The sequence below is a fragment of the Nipponia nippon genome, unplaced genomic scaffold (assembly GCF_047370975.1).
Source record: "Nipponia nippon isolate SJK-2023a ecotype South Korea unplaced genomic scaffold, ASM4737097v1 scaffold_2, whole genome shotgun sequence".
In the NCBI taxonomy this organism is placed as follows: domain Eukaryota; kingdom Metazoa; phylum Chordata; class Aves; order Pelecaniformes; family Threskiornithidae; genus Nipponia; species Nipponia nippon.
In genome coordinates, this window is record NW_028262336.1 from 101,002,569 (window position 1) to 101,021,613 (window position 19,045).

At 47.2% G+C, this 19,045-nt stretch overlaps 1 protein-coding gene across 3 annotated transcripts in view; it reads right to left on the minus strand.

Annotated features, from left to right (window-relative positions):
- Window positions 1-6,469: 6,469 nt before the first annotated feature.
- Window positions 6,470-19,045, minus strand: part of CAB39L (calcium binding protein 39 like) — a 67,155-nt gene continuing 54,579 nt past the window's right edge. For all 3 annotated transcript variants that reach the window (XM_087756609.1, XM_087756608.1, XM_009463082.2), the window contains 3 exons: window positions 17,196-17,261; window positions 16,370-16,513; window positions 6,470-8,373 (listed from right to left, as the gene is read on the minus strand). In XM_087756609.1, the coding sequence (XP_087612735.1) occupies window positions 8,194-8,373; window positions 16,370-16,513; window positions 17,196-17,261 (390 nt within the window). In that variant the 3' untranslated portion in view covers window positions 6,470-8,193. The remainder of the gene's footprint in view (window positions 8,374-16,369; window positions 16,514-17,195; window positions 17,262-19,045) is intronic.

The following is a 19,045-nucleotide window of genomic DNA, read 5'->3' on the forward strand; positions in this document are numbered from 1 at the left end:
CTGAAATGTCATTGTAGATGCACAGTGAGCAGTCAGTGGGACATGGTCAGCTGGGCTGGCAGTGGGACAGGCTTCCCAGAGCCATGTTTGATGCCAGTACTACTCTGAAAAGCTTTGCAATCCTCTGAATAGATTTTTTTGTTTCAGCCATTCTGCCTGCAAACCAGACTTCAAATATCTGTTTGGCTTTAATTTGTTAGAGCCAGTAAGCAACATTGTTTAGAGGCTAGAAAAGCAAAGGCTTTTCTAGCAAAAGATGGTGTGTGATCTGTGTGACGCTTTTGATCTTCCTTGGGATCCTTCTGTTTTCCCCGGCCTGCATAGCTATCTGCTAAGGCGCCAGTTTTGCATGCTGCATACATATACGCAGGCAACATCTAGTCTTAAGCATTTCCAGATATCGGGCAGAACGTGGTGTGCAGAGTTTTGCAGTTTTGTTCCCTCTCTGAAGGGGAAAGGGATTGGTAGCACAAGCCATCTTCCACTGGAAGCCACCTCCTTCTGTGATGTGATATGTGATGGACACAAGTGGGGCCAAGATAGCGGTCGTTACCTTCATGACATGCCAAAACACTCCCTGGAAATCCAGCATACTGATGTGCCTGCGCGATGTGCGCTGCTGGTCGCAGCCATGGCCTGATCCTGCAGCCCCCGGGTGAGGAGGTGAAGGGCAGCACTGCAAAGCCTTCGCTGCAGGGAGAGAAGAGGCAAAGAGCTGCTGTGCTGATTCTGCAGCTGCCTTAAGGGGCCCGGGTCAGAGAAGTCCCCTCAGTTTGCTCCCCGAGCTCTAAATTGGGGCTATTTTGCCTTAGCTGCTGCAAAAAAAAAAGAGCGCCTGCTCCTTACCAGCAGCCACCGGCGGGCGGCGGGGTGCAGGGCTGAGCGCAGCCGTGAGGGGGCGCGGCGAGCGGGAAAATGGCCGCCGGGGGCCCCGGGGGCCCCGGGGGCCGGTGTCTGTCTGTCTGTCTGCCTGCCAGGCAGGGATGGGTCTTACCATAAACGTTGCGACAGGCACCCAGAAAAAACCCTCCTGCTGCAGACAGCAACAGACAAAGGTGTGCCGATGCCCGCTGTAAATGCCAGGACACTTGAGGCGGCGCGAAACTCCGACGTAGGAAGAGCAAAAAACGAGGCTGGCGTGACCGTCGTGTCGACTCGCAACAGCACAGGCTTAACCGTGTTTGGGCTAGGAACAGACACGCAGAGGAGAGCGCTGAGCACGGCTTTTCCCTGGGGTATTCTGCAGCGTGACATTTATCTCCTGCGCTCCAAGTACCAGCTCTTTGTACCTGAAATTTTCCACTTCGTTTTTCTGAGGAGCCAGGCTCTGCCTCAGCACCGGGTGGTCGTCCTGAAGCTACAGGACCACGGTGCATTCCCACCACTGCCAAAGGGATTGCATCTGTTCCAGCTTGCATGGAGATGGTACTGCAACATGTTCCTCACTGGAACTATAGAGGTGTATTAACAAAACCGAAGCCTTTGCAGTCTGCCTGCGTTTTTCTCCTTCTTCGCCGTCATCGCTCAGCCCGCTTTACTGTGGCTCTGGTGAGGTCACCTCACTGCTTTACCAGTAAATCTTCCCCCAGGGCAGCTAAATTTCTAACTTGGAGGAAAAATAAGGGGTTGAAGAAGCCTGGGGAAACCATGAAGCATTTGAACAGTAACTTTAGCCGAAGCCAGGCCTTAGGGACATGTCATACAAATGCCAGCATAGACACACACACACACACACACACACACACACACACCCCGCCATGTCCTTTCAGAAATACCTGAAAGATATATCTCAAATAGTACAAATGCCAGTACATTCACCTGGTCTTTCACTCCCATCATGGAGCAAGACAGATTTATCTAGCAAAAGCAAAAAATGGCAGAAGGAGAAGAGCTAGGGTGGTATTCGCAGGAGAGCTGGGTCGTTGGTTGGAATGAACGTATGCCTCTCCTCCCTCAGCAACGCCTGCCATCCCCTGGGAGATGCCGCTTTCTTGTCCCCAGCATCTCCTTCCTTTGAGCCGCTGATAGGAAGCATGAGCCATTGCCGTCAGCCCATAGCGAGGACCTGCTCTATCCCATGAGCTAACTGTGGCTCTGCCCTTGGGGCACAAGGCGAGTCCATCCGTGAATATTATTTTTCCCCCACACCCAGCTTTAAAATGGGGAGGAGGTGCTTTTCTCCACTTCCCCGCACGGGAGTTCGTGAGGCCTGCGCCCTGCAGGCTCCCGCTCGTCCTGCGCGCGCAGAGCCCCTCGGGCATCTGACCACCTGCCGGAGCAAACGTGGCGTGCGTTTGCGCCCTGCTGGATGCTGGGGCAGGGCTGCGCTGGGGCGTGCCGCACGCTGAAAAGCTAACCCTGGCTGCGTGTTTGCACAGAGCTCTCAACAGATGCAATGGGCCCTGCTTCGACAGGGGTATTTTTAAACCCACTCCAAACCCTTGTCAAGCCAGCTGTTCTACAAGCGAGCTGAAGGGCATTGCGAAAGCCGTGCATTAGTCGAGGTAACGTACCCAGCAATTTGGAAATACAGGGTCTCTATTCGTAAGAGTTGAGCGAGGCACTTTCATGGCCCCGAAGATGTGTTCCTGTCTTCTCTGTGCCCTCAGAAGAAATAACTCCATTCATTAGCAGACTGGTAGCTCTCCCCAGGAGAGCTGCACTGGGGAGCTGGGTGGTTTTTGTGTCTTTAACTACAAGGAGCTGGGCTATGGTGCCGTGACTGGGCCGGTGCCTGTTGTGCAGCCAAAGGACTTTGTTCGTGCCTGTCACCTTGATGGTCAGGTGCTTATTGCCCAGCTATTTGTAACACCTCAACATGCTGGAGGTGCCTGCTGGCATGGCGTGACAGGTAAAACAAGCAGGTTACACATTTGGCCATGGGACAATGGGGCTTCATTCCCAAATTTGCACATGGGGGAGAGGCTCATAGCCCCTACAAGCAGCACTAGCAAGAAGGAAAACCGGCACACCAAGGGAGGGAGGAGGTTGAGGCGGCATGGAGCACACACCTGAACCGTAACGCATGTGCTACACCACAGTGGATATCTGAAGTCTCACAGATGGCCAGGGCAGTGCCATGCTTTCCTGGGGCTAAGGCTCAGTAGCAAAGCCCTCCCAGCTGTTGCTGGTGCCATACCGTGATGAAAAACAGCCATGGGGCTCTTGTAGCAATGGTGAATTACAGTGTTCAGCTGTCCCCATGCCCAGTAACCCCAGTCAATACTAAGCCAGCTAGGTGTGGGTGTTGGGGGGGAGCCCCCTCCCTGCAGTGGCAGAGCTGGGCATGGCCATAGCTTGGCGCTGCACCCTGGGCACAGGCTTTCCCCGTGCTCCTGCCACTTGTGCTGTGACACAGCCTGAGGTGGAAAAGGTTATTTTTACTGTGGCTTTGCAAAGCCACTCACAACCGATGCCATAGGAAGGGGTTTGATTGTTTTTCCTCCTTTCACATTCCTGGAAAGAGGGGCCAGCGCGCTGTGGTGCAGGGCAGTGAGTCAGGAGGGCTGGGCTCACCGCCTGCCTCTCCCCGGGGCTCTCGGGGCAGCCGGGCCAAGTCACAGCCCTGTGAGATGCTTGGCTTACAGCTGAACCACACAGCCAAAACTGCTAACTTTGTCCTGGGTTTTCCCTTAGCCTTGTCCTGCGTTGCCTGCCCAGCACCAACCATGCTTGGAGCTGGCTCGGACTGCTGCTGCCTTGTGGCCTCACGCACCGCAGGCTGAGGGATTCCAGCCTTTGCTGGAGGCAAGGCTCCCCTTCAGCACGGGCTGGGCTGGCAGTGACTTCAGCTCCTTCTCTTCCCCAGGGCTTGCTTCTCTCGCTATGGGGCTGGACCTCTCACTGGAGGCTCTGGGACGCCTCACGTCCAGTCTTAACAGCTGGTGCTGCTCCGCTTGGCACGCGGGTGTGGAATACCTATGCGGCGGGCCTGAGCCAGGAGCTCCATAGCTCACTGGGCTTGTCGCTCAGTGGGAGCAGGGCCCTGGGTTTGCTCTGAACAGGTAGGAAGACTGGCTGAGCTCTCTGTTAAGGTGCTGGCTGGAAAGGGGAACATGTCAGTTCCTGAGACTGGGCCTGCATTTATGCCAAAAACTGACATAACCAGCAGTTCCAGGACTTAGGCTCCAGCAGTGAAGGCCCTTAGGAGCCAGCTCTCTGCTCTGACAGAAAAGCAACTGGCCACTTTAGGTTCATCAGCGTAAGAGCTATGAAACAGGCTTTCAGATCACTGCTTGGCAGTAAATGCAACGAATCCTTATGGTCTATATAGTCCTCAGCTGCTTGATACTGTTCAGCTGCAGACAGCGTGTACAAGTCCAGTGGGTGATGCTCAAGGCAAATGCAGCGTGAGCTCCACATAGGGAAAGTGGCAGGTGCCAAAATGCAAGTCCAAAACTGGTAGGCGGCCATGGAAACCTATATTTTTATGCAAGAATGCTTAGTCAAGAAAGGGGAGAGCTAGGTGCAATTCCCTTTCATGTCACAGAGACCAAAACCCATATCCCCTCTGCCTCATAACCACCTTTACCGCCAGGCATAAGACATTCTGCAGGAAGGTGCTTCCAGCCAAAATGTTGAAGTGCTTCTGCTTCAGACAGAAGAATGAAGCATTTGTTGGCCCAGAGAAAAAGCCTCTCTGCTCATCAAACATCACTGCACCCTTTAGAAGGAGGTCTGGGTTCTCTCAGCCCTGCTCCAATTTCATCGACAAGAGCAAAGCACGCACTAGAGAACAAATGGGATCCAGATCTCCTCTCCCTCGTGTGAGTGCTTTTATCATTAGATTCCAAGGTCCAAGTCATTCTTTCTTTCTCATCTGATCTTGTCCCCAGAGCATGCAGATTAAGAGGCTCAAGCGGTCTTAACGCCCACGTTTCTTGAAGGCCAGAGTCCTGCATCGGCCCCCCGGGTTCACACCTGCTGGCATACATGCCATTACAGACAGGGGAGGCTGTTCCCGCTTCTCATCAGATTTCTCTTAGTGGCACAAGCTGCCCAAATCCCAGGACAGAAGCTTATGGTTCAAAGATTCCTGGCACTCTGCTGTATCCAATGAGGTTTTACGTGCAGGATCAAACATTGCGTCTTGGCAGAGATTCGTTCGTACGATCCAAACCCCCCTGAATGCTGGGTGGGGATTGGAATGGAGGGACTGCAGCCCAAGCATCCTCCAGCTTCTTTCTCTCTCCAGACTACAGACGTCTTCCCTCTCCTCACTCTGATGAACCGTGTCCTGCAATCACACAGCTCCCCGAGATATTAATTTCAGAGAAATTGTGAGTTCTTGTGGGAGCAGTTGCTTAGGCAGAAAAACCACCTTGACTGAATGCACCAAAAGAGATTGGAAGTTCTATCATTATTTCAAAATTGCACTAGAAAAGACCTCATTTTCCTTTAATGAGGGATGTGTCCCCGCCTGCTGTGAAATATTATTATGGTGCTTAGTTTCACCTTCACCATTTTTTGCTTTTTTCTTCTTTCAAAAAGCTAAACAAGCTGAGCTTGGGGAAGACAATTACTTTGAGGTGCGGTGGCAATATTTACTTCAGGATCAGCTTCTTGTATGATAAGCTGCGAAGTGCAGATGTCTTTTTACTGTAAGACCACTCCTTTCTTTCATCTCTGGCAGACACACGTGCACACGCACACACCTTTTTCACAAGCCCTCCTCACCGCTTAGCCCTGTGGCCTGCTGGCTGCTCACACTGAAAAAGGCTGCCTTTGCAGGGATGCGGCCCATCGCCCTGTTCCTTGTTGACCTGCCACATTTCTGCCTACGCAAACACCGCGGTATGGGTGTAACCTCACTCCTCGTATTACAGCCAGGTTTTGATGTCTTCAACTACTCTTCTGTGTCCAGACTGTGCAGACGAGAGCAGCTTACAGCGCTATTTCCACAGATGCGCAGAGCACCTCTGCGTGGGTTACGCTCACATTGTCAAGGGCAGGCATTCCCCAGCAATACACCATTAGACACTTTTTCCAAGCGCAGGCTGGAAGCCCGATGTTTTCACATGACTCCAGAGGCTGAGGCAATGGACACGTGTCTCTGTGTTAATCCGGCCCTGGAGACAGCCCCACCCCGGGAGCTCAGAGCACAGCCAAGCGCCCTTTGGTTTCAGGCTCCAGATCTCAGAAGATCAGACCTAAATGACTAGCTCTGAGGACTGTGATTCTGGAGAAGGTCTTTTATCGACACACAAGCTACCACTGATAGCAAGCGCTGCCCACGGGGCTGGGGGTGACGATCGCAGTCAGGCTAAGCTGGACTGCAGCCTGGGTTGCCAGGCCCCCTGCCAGCCAGGGCGGCAGATGTGATGCTTGCAGAGTGCATTAGCTCTGAAGAAAGTGCTCATCTCTCCATCTGCTGAAACTGGTTGGCAAAGGAGAGAAAGAATTGAGCACTGCGCGGAATCTGGCTATCCAGAAAAGCAAGAGGGGAAAAAACAGAGATAGAAATAAAGGGTGATCAGTAATCATGCCTTTAATAGCTTGTAAATATTATTTTTTAAATTCCAGGCAACTAAGATGTACATTTTTTGTGTATGTATGTCTGACATCTGAAAAAACCACAAGTCCACAATCTGTTCCATTTCATCCCTTTTCTAAAGCACATAAATTAAAGTATCAGTCACCCCAATATACAACAGTTTTATGAAGGAAAAAGTCTTGTTCTGTTTTTACAATTCAGGGTCGCCTTTTTATCTGAAGCATTAGCTAGAGTTTTAGCTAGATAACTGTCTTTCTTACAACAAATAGGAAAACTCAGAACTTAGGCTGTCCAGAAAAATTCAAGAAATTTCCACTCCCTGCTCTCCAACTCCACTTCCTAATAAAGCACCAGAGTAACATTTTCATTTCCCGCTAGAAAACAAAAGACCCCAAAACCTCTTCAAACACACCTGGGAAACACTGTTTGGACCACAGAGCTTATTAAACTTAAAACATTAACAGTGCAACCATTTCCCCCTGTACAACTTCAGCGCAGAACCTGGATTCACATCGGGATGAACAAGGATAGAGAATGCCAGACTATAAGTAGGCTCTGGTGCCTGGGGCTGCTAAATGGCCTCCCACGCTTGATTTAGGTATCCAATAAACGCTCTCAGCTTTGGGAGTAGCTGGAGACTCGGGGACCCCAGGCCACTCAGCGGTTCAGGCTGAGGCCACTTCAGCATCCCCTTGCCGAACTTGGCTCAACCCCACCTCGCACAGCTGGGATTTGAATCCCAATGGGAAGGCGCTGAGCACCTTCCTCTCACACTGGTGCTGGGGCTCAGCGCTTGGCATGATTCAGCCACGTAGCTCTGGCCACCGCCCAATATTATTCCCGCTGAAACTGAGGACAGACTTCTTGCTGATTTTAGTAGGTGTGGGATCACTTTATTAGCAATACAGCATGGGCCTCAACAGAAGGGGGTTGCTCTTGCCTTCTTTCCGTTGAGGGGTACATGGGCACCGCGTACCTGGGGCTGCTTCTCATCAGTCTGCTTGGGAGCTGGTGGGAATAGCCTGTGCTCTAGCACAAGGTAGATCACATACAGGAAAACAGGAGGCAGGCAGAAACAGCTCATCTGGCTGATGTCTTCCTACGTTCCCTAGCACTGAATAGAAAACCTCTGATCTGGGCAAAAAGAAAACTTAAAGATCAAAGAACACAAAAATAAAGCAAAAATGTGACCTTTACTGCTCTTTCATCTCCCACTGTTTGGACTGAAGAACCCGATCTATAAGTGCAGCTAACTCCAGAGACAAACGTACTCTTTCACAGTCTTGTGTGTGTGCAGCACTAGAACAAAGTCACAACTACAGGTGCAAAGGAACAACGTTACGGTCCGCAGAAGACCTACTCTGTGCACTCACCAACAGCTTGAGTTTACTGATAAAGTTAAGCAAAGAGGTTCATTCTTCTTGAGCACAAATGAAAAATCCATCACACCAGCTTCTATTACAGAAAGATTCTAAACTGACATAAATAATTATAGTCTTGATTAAAAATAATATATTATTCTAGATTTTTGGTTTTTTAGTTTTCATGTAAAACCCCTATACTCTTGACATCTAGGAACAAAGACAAAATAAAAACCAGGCACTTGCTGTGCCTTCTCAAGCATTATTGTGGTGTTTAAGGGACACAGAGGAACTTAACAAATGAGATTAATGCCTACAGTGGAAAACGAGAGGAGTTCTTCATGCTGTCGGCTTTTTCAAGTCTCGGATTTGCTTAATCAGGTAGTTCTTCTCATCAGTGAATTGTTCGTCATCCGTCCTCTCTTTCTGGAAATTGCTCAGAAACTCAATTAGCTTGGGTTGGTTTTTCAACAGGATCTCCACAATAGGCTGTGTCTTGTTTGGACTGGCCACAAAAACCTAACATGCAAACAAAACCAGGCACAGTGAGACACAGAGAGAGAGAGAAAGGAACATCAGTCACATCATCCCCATAAGGTATTTTCTAACAAGTCAGGTGAAGGCTGGCAGGTAGATACTCAGCTGCTACACACCTTGTCCCAAGGCAGAGAGAGAGGAGTTAGTTACAAACATGTTGGTCCAACAGCAAATTGAAGCAAAGCTATGCCTGTGTGTGGTATTGCTTCCCTTTAATTTTGCTCTTTGTTGATAAAAGCATTTGATTGTAAACCCAGCTGCTGAGAGTGAGCTATCAATTCTCAGCCTCTTCCACATGCAAGACTTAAATACACAGAAATTAATTATCAGGAGAATGGAAAAGCTTTGTGTCAGTATTGATATCATTTCCATACTAAACTAGGGCTAAAATTAGATTTGCCAGCTTTGTTTTGGTTTGGAAAAATATGTCAGAGGCTCCACTTCCCTCTGCCTAATCCATTCATGGGAGCGTGGAATTTCCAGCAGCAGGAGCGGCATGGTGCGCCCGGCGCCTTCCCTGCCCTCGCCGAGCAGGGGAGGGTGGCGATGCAGGGAGGTGATGGGAGACACAGATAGTCACCTGGCGCAGCCAGCCCAGCGCTGTGAGCTTACTGGTCTTCTCAAATAGCAGTTTTTAAGGATAAACCTAGCTGTGCTCTGATTTCTCCTCCTCTAATGCCTACAGCCGCAGAGTTTTCCAGCTCTAGACATGACCCCCTATGCTGTGACACTGTTTCTTTAACATTTTCTCTGCCTTACACGCTGGCTGACGACAGGAAACTTAAGGCCAGTTGTAAAGGCCAGCGGTGACAAGCTCTTCCCAGGGACCTCAGGATGCCGCGGAGATGCGGGCTCTGCAGACATCAGTCAGGGAACACATGTGCAGCACACCCCTGGCCACCCCGGGAGGAGCTCCCACATCTGGCTCGCGCCGAGGTTACCATGGCTGGTCAACAAAACACCGCCGGAGCGCTTGTGCAATGACATAAATAACTCTAGTTATTCTCTACCCGATGAGAAGAAATTAAGGATGGACAGGACTGGAAAACATCCAGTTTCCCTCCAAGCCTGTTCAAACCAGAATGAAAACAAACATTTGCTGACAGTACAGAATGGCATGTTGTCCTGCCGAGCGCAGGCGGCACCACCACTTGCCCAGCCCCGGGGCTGCTGGCTCCAGACCTGGGGCTCTTCTGCAGGTTCATTTATCTCCGCTGAGATTGTGCCCACACGACAACCTGGGCCACGTCCAGCTGCGCAGGGAGCTGCCGCGTTACGTGATGGGGAACACACACACTCCGTCCCGGGGGGCTGCGTTACAGCCCCTTGCCCCCAGAAACAATATCTGGTAAAGCCTGGGACAGGATTCAGACCGGACCCATCGTTAGGCTTTGTACATCCCAATTAGGGGATGTTATACGAGTGGTGTGAAAAATGCCACGCATGGGGAATGTGTGGAAGGAATGGGGCTCGGCACACATCAGCAGTGCCACACTAAGTACTTCTGCCCAGACAGGAAGGTAAGACTATTTTTTTTATTCCATAAAGGTGAGGTAACACTCTTAAATCCTGGTGTCCTGATGCCGTAAGAGCCCTAATCCCTGCCTATGCTTTTGTCTCCTCTGGATCCCTCCTCCTCAGGTTGCTCCTAGGAGTCCCTGCTTCAAGGTACTTTTCCCTCTCGTCTGGGGAAAGAGCTGCAACCTCTGCCGTGCTGGGTGAACGCTCCCAGGCCCCAAGTCTTTTACAAAGTTTTCCTTGATCTAGTGGCCAGGCCTTGGTCCTGGTGACAGTATAGTATCTACAGTTATTCACACCATCTTTGCACAGGCCTCCACACAACCTTTCTCTGATTGCCCTGAGCTATAAGCTCAAATAATTTCTTTTTATGCCTACTTGCCACCTAAAACTTCTCAAGAGTAGCACCAACAGCCCCAATTCCTAAGGATCCCTTCAGAGCAGCCACTCTAAAATAACAGCTTTCCTGTGAGATGCTCCAAGCCCTCAAAGTGCAGCACCTTACCAGGGACACATCCATCAGTGGGTCGGACAGCCAGTTCGCAGCTCTTGCCACACTTGATGGACTGTCGATAGCTGATTGTTCTGTCGCTGCCTGTAGCATCTGAAAGCAACACCCCTTCCCTTGCAAATAACTTTGATACGCTGCTATTGATGCGTTGGTTCCCCATATGAGAAATAAAGCATTTGGGGATGTAAATCACTACTGAATGTACTTTACAGCTTCCAGTCTGTGCCTTATCTAAGGAATACAAATCTTGAAGTCTCGTGGGTACGAATGTTTGGCTTTGGCTGAGTCTACGGCCATTCACGCTCTCAGCTCAAGCAGCCCCACGATGCAGCTCCCCATGTGCTGACCCACAGCAGGTCACCGTGCTGATGGAGGCTGGATACTTCCAGGATTTGGACTGTGATTAAGCCCTAAGTTGTCCGGACAAGCTTCCTTTGAGAAAAACAGTACATAAGACTACAGGCAGGGACGAGGAAAGTAACTGTTACAGATCATCATTAAAAGTTTTTAATTTTGGAGTTCAGTTCCCCCTTTGTAACGAGGAGAAGAAAACAATGAAGCAAAGTGACAGGACCCACATTTTCAGAAATAATCTGATTACAGCCTGAACTTGAAGTGCTGAACGTCTTCCTTCAATGGATATTAGACCTCCTTATAAAGATAACTGAAGGCTGACTCTCAAAATTAAGAAAGCTAAATCATTCTTCTTGTAAAAACTGTCTGATCTGCAAACAGAACTGGAAGGTTTTAGTGGTAAACCTAGTAAATACCACCATTTCATATTGGTCCTAGAACTAGTATTACCAGAGCAAATAATTAAAGAACTTAGTTTAATAGAAGACATCACATCCTGTTTATCTTCCTGCTCGATTATTTATAGATTATAACCTTCCCCTTGCAAAACTGTCAAACTGAACATTCAAACAAAGATCATCTTGACTGCCAGTCTTGCTCAGTGTCAACAGGGACTCATAAAGACAGAGTGTTAAAGGACCAGAAAATTCCTGAAATGTTATTCAATACTTCGGCTAAGCAAACAGAATCAATTCTGCCCATATCAACTAACCAGCTTCACAAAGCCCAGAATTAGGACCACCGTGAGACTTTATTTTTAAAAGAGCCCCCCACATTCAGAACTCCATATTGTCACAGAGGAGGAGATAAATCCCTGAAAACAGAAATCATTATTAACGCTATCTGGCACATTTGTACTAAAATGAAGTATAACTGAAGCTAAAACACTTCACAGAGAACTTTGTTTAACCTATGGTTTTATTATGAAAGGCTGTGTGTTCTAGAGCACTTAATTCAGATATATAAGACAGAGACCAAAATAAAGAGAATACTCATATTAAAATTCCAACTCTAAAAATAGCCGTTTCAGCACAGTTCCATTTTGTGAATATTTGCAAAAGGCCTGGAATGAAAATAAATTCTGAAGCTTCAAAAGTTGTCCAAAGTGGAACTGTTGCTCTCTTCTCTATTAGAAGTCATACACTGGAGTTCTTCAAACAAATACCAAAATCTCTTGATTAGAGAATCTGACCTTGTTTCCTTATGATTAATAACCAGGCATCACCACCCTTTGGGAGTGCAGCAGAGCAAAAGCGATTACAGAGGTTGGATACCCTGGATTAGGTATTTTAAGATTTACTCTGGGATCACGCACAATCTTACTGCGTCAGGAAACTGCACGCAGAAGTGCCTTACGGTTCGTGTTGCTTATAGTGCAATGCTTCGCATAACACTTCTTGCCCTATAAACTCTCCAGCTAAGAAACAGAGAGGACACATCCCCCCAGACATGGTTTCAGCTTCGTACCAAGAGGAAACTGTCAGCATGGTCAAATTATGTGAGACCATTTGCAGAGCAAGCTGCAGGAGGTAGCTCTGTAATGTGCACAGAAGAGAATGGAAAAATGAAACTAAGGTCACAAAACACAGTGTACCCATTCTATTTTTAGATTTAAACATTAAAATATATCTTGCTAAATGTCTTCTTAAGAACAAGAAAGTTGCATAATCCCAATTCACCACTACAGGGTGTTTTCCGCAAAATAATCTAATTGTTTACGTGAAAGCCAAGAGAGCTTGTTATTAGCCTTTATTTATAAATCATAGAATCGTTTAGGTTGGAAAAGACCTTTAAGATCATCAAGGCCAACCGTTAACCTAGCACTGCCAAGTCCACCATTAAACCATGTCCCTAAGCACCCTGTCTACCCGGCTTTTAAATACCTCCAGGGATGGGGACTCAACCACTTCCCTGGGCAGCCTGTTCCAGTGCCTGACTGCCCTTTCAGTGAAGAAATTTTTCCTAATATCCAATCTAAACCTCCCCTGGCACAGCTTGAGCCCATTTCCTCTTGTCCTATAACTTGTTACTTGGGAGAAGAGACCGACCCCCACCTGGCTACAACCTCCTTTCAGGTAGTTGCAGAGAGCAATAAGGTCTCCCCTCAGCCTCCTCTTCTCCAGGCTAAACAACCCCAGCTCCCTCAGCCGCTCCTCATAAGACTTGTGCTCTAGACCCTTCACCAGCTTCGTTGCCCTTCTTTGGACATGCTCCAGCACCTCAATGTCCTTCTTGGAGTGAGGGGCCCAAAACTGAACACAGTATTCGAGGTGCGGCCTCACCAGTGCTGAGTACAGGGGGACGATCAGTTCCCTAGTCCTGCTTGCCACACTATTCCTGATACAAGCCAGGATGCCATTGGCCCTCTTGGCCACCTGGGCACACTGCTGGCTCATATTCGGCCGGCTGTCGACGAACACCTCCAGGTCCTTTTCCACTGGGCAGCTTTCCAGCCACTCTTTCCCAAGCCTGCGTAAGGTCAAAGGAATACCTGCACCACGTTCACTTGTGTCTGAAAGATTTGGTCTCCCCTACAGGCAAACTCAAAGCAGGCTCCAGTAATAACTGTCACAAATCCATCACAGGAGCTGGAGAGCCCTTCCCAGTATCTGATCCTCAAAGTGTGCTTGCTCAAGACTGAGACGTCTCCACTGAAATCAGTTCAGAGAAGAACTGGTGACTCTCAAGGCCTACAACTCTAGGCGACCCCATTGGATTATTTATGGAGGAGGAGGAAAGGTGTGAGGTGTATTAGCTTTTCCTGATGATTAAATACTGGCTAACACTCCTGCATGCATTGTCTGGGACATCCAGCTTTACAAAGCAGCCGCAGGCCTTTAGGATGGTGCCGCGAGGCAGAAGCTCCATTTTGCTCAGTCAGAAGAAAGAGAAGGAGCTGGAGCTAGGAGGAAGATCAAGCATCTCCTCAATGGAGAATGGAAGGAGGCACTGCAAGTGGGTGCTCTGTTTGTCTTCAATTTCCCACCCAAAGCATCCTGGATGAGTGAAATGTTCTCAGAGCTTGAAGGGGTACTGGCATTCTCAGCCACAAAATGTTCCTGCAAAATATTTTTGCACTAGAGGTGCTCATCACAGTCATCTCTGTCTTACAGTTTTGAATCCAATAATTAGAATTGCCTCAGGGACCTAAGTGTCATATGCGTTTTTTTTGGGTCAGCTGGGGCATGGGAGTGTTGGAATCTGGATGCTTACAAAACAAGCACTTTTTCATTTCAACTGTGTCTAACTGGTGAAACATCTAAATCAGGTAATTTAAACCCAAATCTTTTGGCAGCTCAGACAGAGCAGCAAGTATCCACTTCTCAGCAGACCTTTGATTTCAAATCACTGTGGTTAGTCTACTGTAATTTCAACCAGGACTGCACAGGTATTTTGCAAGCACCATTTAAAAATGCAGGCACAGTTTAACATTTATGAGATTGAAAGCTGAGGACAAGGTTCCTCTCCCAGTTACATTAGCATGAAATTATTACAGCTGACAAGAGAACCGGGCTGAGGGACACTAACCCAGAAACAGGAGGCAGGGATGCTGCAGAACAGGGCACAACCAGCCAGTAGTGCTTTTCCCCATTCTGTTAAATATTTAAGGATTTCCTTTAGTAGTTCTCAAGAAGTTAGAATTCAATTTAAGAAGTGAGATCAGAGGAAAATGCTCTTCTCTGACCCGCTCTACAAAGCTAATTCACAACGCAATTTTCTATAACATACCCTATGACTACTCTGCCCACCAGGGAGAAGCTGAGTGTTTCTGCATCCAGGTCCTTAGTGAGGACCTAAAAGGGGAGCTCTGCTGCACCTTTGAGTTACTCTAGTACACTGCTGGTGGTTATAAATGAGCAATTTCCAGCTGATCAGGTTTTGCTCTGAGTCTGCAATTTCCCCACCACAAGCACTATGCATGCGAGGTAGTGTGAGGCACGCCATGGCACCGCTTAAATGCTGCTGATGGGTACTGCTGGAAAAAACCAACAACATCCCATGAGGTTACTGTCTGAGGACAGAGTTTGGTCCTTTGAGCTGAAGAGTCACAACATTACCACCGTGCACTGTTTGTTTTGCTGGGCATCCAAAGGCCTCAGCATTATTTCCACGTGGTAGCAATCGCAAGCGGTCAAGCAAGGCTGAGCCTATAATATCCACTCTAACTGGAAATGGGATGCAACATACTGGAAAAGGAAAGGAAGGGAGGAATGGGAAGGCAGAATGGGAGAAACAGCACTGCGTGACATGGTTGCACACTGGAATCCTTTCAAGTGATTCCAAATCCTTTCAAATGCCTCTTAAAATAAGCAAAATCAGCTGTTCCCAAGGCCTAGGCCATGCCTATCATTAATTCAGGAACAGCAACTCATGTGTTTCCTACATAAAAATCTGGCATTTATTCACAGAGTGGCTGAGAGAGCCCAATCCTCTCATCTCTTCCCTCCATAAGCATCTCAAAGGCTGGAAGTGTTTGGAGCCTGACTGCTCTCTTATCTTGGAGCCACATACCTCCTGATAAGGAGGAGAAGTTACTCACAGTGGTTCAGCTGACTATAGAGGAAGTCAGCAAGGGAACAGCTTACCAAGCTGCTTATTTCAGGGAGGGAATTTTTCTTTTTAATCCTCCTTGAAGCTTTTTTTTTTTTTTTTTAATCAAAAAGCTTTTTCGAGAAGCCACACATCCTCTAAGCCTCCACACTGGAGATCTGAAAGCTTTTTTCCAAATCAGAAATGGCAGAAGTACAAAACTCAACAAGTCACCATGAATTTGTGGAGGGTGATGTAACCTTTTCGCAATAGCATGCCTTTTGGTGTGATCCGGTATCTTTCTTAACCATCTTGGGGAAGAATATCCTTACAGGCTCAATATTCCTCTTCTGAAAATCATTAACAACTGTATTTACATAGCTTGAAATTAAGTGTTCATTCCAAATTAAAGGTAGCTTTGCATAATAACAATCCAACTCACCCTCTGTCGCAGAGCAGAGAACTTTTTTGATAGGAAAACGGTAAACTTTTCACTTATTAACATAAATCATAATGAGAAAAGGGACACTGGTTGGGTCTGGTAATTGTTTAAGACTGCATTAATGGTCACTGCAAAAGGACGGAAGGATTAAACTCATTTCAAGCTCAGATTTACCACATATTTTTAATACTTTTAAAAGCAAATTGTGTTCCTACTGGCACCATCTACTTTTGGTCTTAATGTAGAGGTTTAAGACTTTTTTTTTTTTAATCTTTACCCAGAATCACATGGTAAAATGACCTAAGAGTTGGAGGAAGGTACCCTGGATACGACCTAGAAGCTGTGCATTTTGTTACCTGTAGCATCCACCTCATCGCTACTTGAGTGACTACCCTCAGCCCAAACCAAAATGATGCTGCTTTAGATCTCACCTGAAGGAAGGCAAACAGAAATCAGAGGCTGAGTGGTAGAAAGGTTTTCAATTAAGGCATTCACAAATACTGGAAGTGACTGTAAACCCCAACCTTTGCCTTAATTTTCTGGGCTTTCTCTTGCCCACCTCAAAAGACACTTCTGTGGGGAAAAGAGGAAGCCTTCCACCTCTACAGCTCATACTAACTCACCTTGAACACGTGGAATGCTTCAAACTGAATGTTGGGGCTTTTATCTCGCAGCAGGTTCATCATCAGCTTCAGATTTTCTGGTTTGCTGATGTATTTTGTCATGATGGCAAAATTGTGTCGATCCAGAATCAATTCACCCAGCAGCTATAGAGACAATTAAGAAAAACACAGGTTTTTCAGTCCACCACACTATTTTTGAATGTAAAGAAAGCAGCAACTTATTTTAATGCTTGCCTAAGAGGTTTCAATGTCACTACCTTTAAAAGAAAGTAACTAGATTTGTTATCATGCAGTGAGTTACTTAATGCACACTAATGCTCATCTTCTAAATACTACAGGCAGGAATGCCACATATGGGCTGGGTGTAATAGGAGCTGGTGTGAGCCAGCTAGGGCAGAAGCAAGTGCAGTGCAGCTGTCCCACAAAGACACCTTCATTTCATTCGGATGTTACATTAACACGCCTATCTGGTCCCATCTGCAGGTCATGTCAGACTTGGTGCTGTAGCAGCAAGCAGCACCAGACAAACAGAGACTATCACATTACTCTCAAGTTCATTTTAAGCTACATTCTCAACCAAAGTACAGATTTGAGGTCAGAAGAAAAATGATAGTGCTTGTTCATAGAAACGGCCCAGTGCTTCACAAGAGATCCAGGACATAAAAGTCACAGCGAGCTCTTGTGCACTGTAGGAGCAGCATCCCCAAACACTTATTTTGTTTTGTCAGAAAGTACATGGCTGCTCCATTGCCATACATGCATCTTGATATTCTGCATAATGTGGAGTTCAAATTTAGAAGGAAAGTGCTGAGAAACTTTACTTTACCTTCAAAGATTGTCTCTTTGTTACGTAATTCTCAGAATGAAGGAGTTTTTCATAATCCTCAAAGATCTAGAGTAACAAGAAAACACAAATGCATCTGATTCATATTCATCCTTCCTCTTCCCGGTCCTTCCCGCCCCAGAGCAACAGCAGAGGCTGCAGCAATGCCACCCTCTAACGCTTCACTGCAATGCCAGGCCCAGCTCTCGCGGCCTTTTTTCTTGGCTGGTTATCATGCAGTGAATTAATGCCCAGGAACTCTCCTCTTCCAAATACTGCAGAGAGGGATACCACATATGGACTGGTGTAACAGGAGCTAGTGCGAGCCAACTAGGACAGAAGTAAGCCAGTGCCTGTACAGCCTTCTCTTACAAGACGGTGAATCTGCTGCCAGGACACATGGGTCCAGCGTGTAATGTCCACTCACTCACATCGTGGTCATGACTTGCTTTGTGATTCAACGCAATACCCCAAACGGGTGATGGTGCATCCCATACTGGCGTATGCCAAAAACTCCTCTTGTGAGGTGCCACCTGCCTTGAATCATAGAATCATTAAGGTTGGAAAAGACCTCTGAGATCATCGAGTCCAACCATGAACCTAACTGCCTGGTCTACCTCTAAACCATGTCCCTAAGCACCACATCCACACGTTTTTTGAATACTTCCAGGGACTGTGATTGGACCACTTCCCTGGGCAGGCTGTTCCAATGCCTAACCACTCTCTCCATGAAGAAATTTTTCCTAATATCTAGTCTAAAGCTCCCCTGGCACAACTTGAGGCCATTTCCTCTCGTCCTATCACTTGTTACTAGGGAGAAGAGACTGACCCCCACCTGGCTACAACCTCCTTTCAGGTAGTTGTAGAGAGCGATAAGGTCTTTCTTCAGCCTCCTCTTCTCCAGGCTGAACAACCCCAGTTCCCTCAGCCGCTCCTAGTTGAGCAGTTCATTAAAGCTGTTTCCACAACGAGGGTCGCTAGGAGCCAAGCATGTGCTGGCTTTTGCAGGGTTGGGCCAAGGGAATCTCGTGGTCAAGAAGACTGAGAGAGAATGCTACAATACGTTCAAACCATCTACCAAACAAGCAAAAAACCCCAACACTGCTGTCCAAGAATCATCAAAAAATGCTCACTTCCACAATTTATACTTAAAATTTTAAATGTTAAATAAAGGTAGAATGGGGACTGTTCCAATGGAGTGCTTCAGTACTAAGAGAAAAGATTAGCAGAGACACTAATTTTGCTCCAGTTAAGCTGCATTTGACTCAGCAATAATAAGCCTGATCTTTATTTAACCTTCTTGGTAACTCTAGAATGGAAGAAATAGACTTTGGCCTTTTCAGTTTGGCAATGAAATAAAAGAATACCTCAGGTAACATGAGAACATAACCCATAGTATAATTCCATTATCTGTATCAGTCCAATTTTAGTTGATTCCAGTGGAATTTTTCTGCCCGACGTTTGGTTCAAAACCGAGCCAAAAAATCAAAGTGAAAAATGGCATGAAACCAAGGGACTAATTGCCTTAGGATGGTAAGAGGAATACTCACACCTCAGTCCCCCAGTTAGGTACGTGTAATTTCCAGAAATGCTAAAACTTCATCCAGTAACTCTTCTCCTCTGTGCCAAAGTATTATATATGATGTATAGGTATGGTCCTGTCGGTGCTGGAGTATCACAGAACTAAAAATGTGCATGCTTTTTTCCCCATGATCTATTTAAATACAAAATTGACAGTTCCATTCACATATGAGGAGATATGATGCATGCAGAGAGGAGCAAAACTTGCTTTTAAACTATGAGTGCTACTGAAACCTTGGCACGTGCCCCCGTGTGTGTGCAGAGGGGGTACC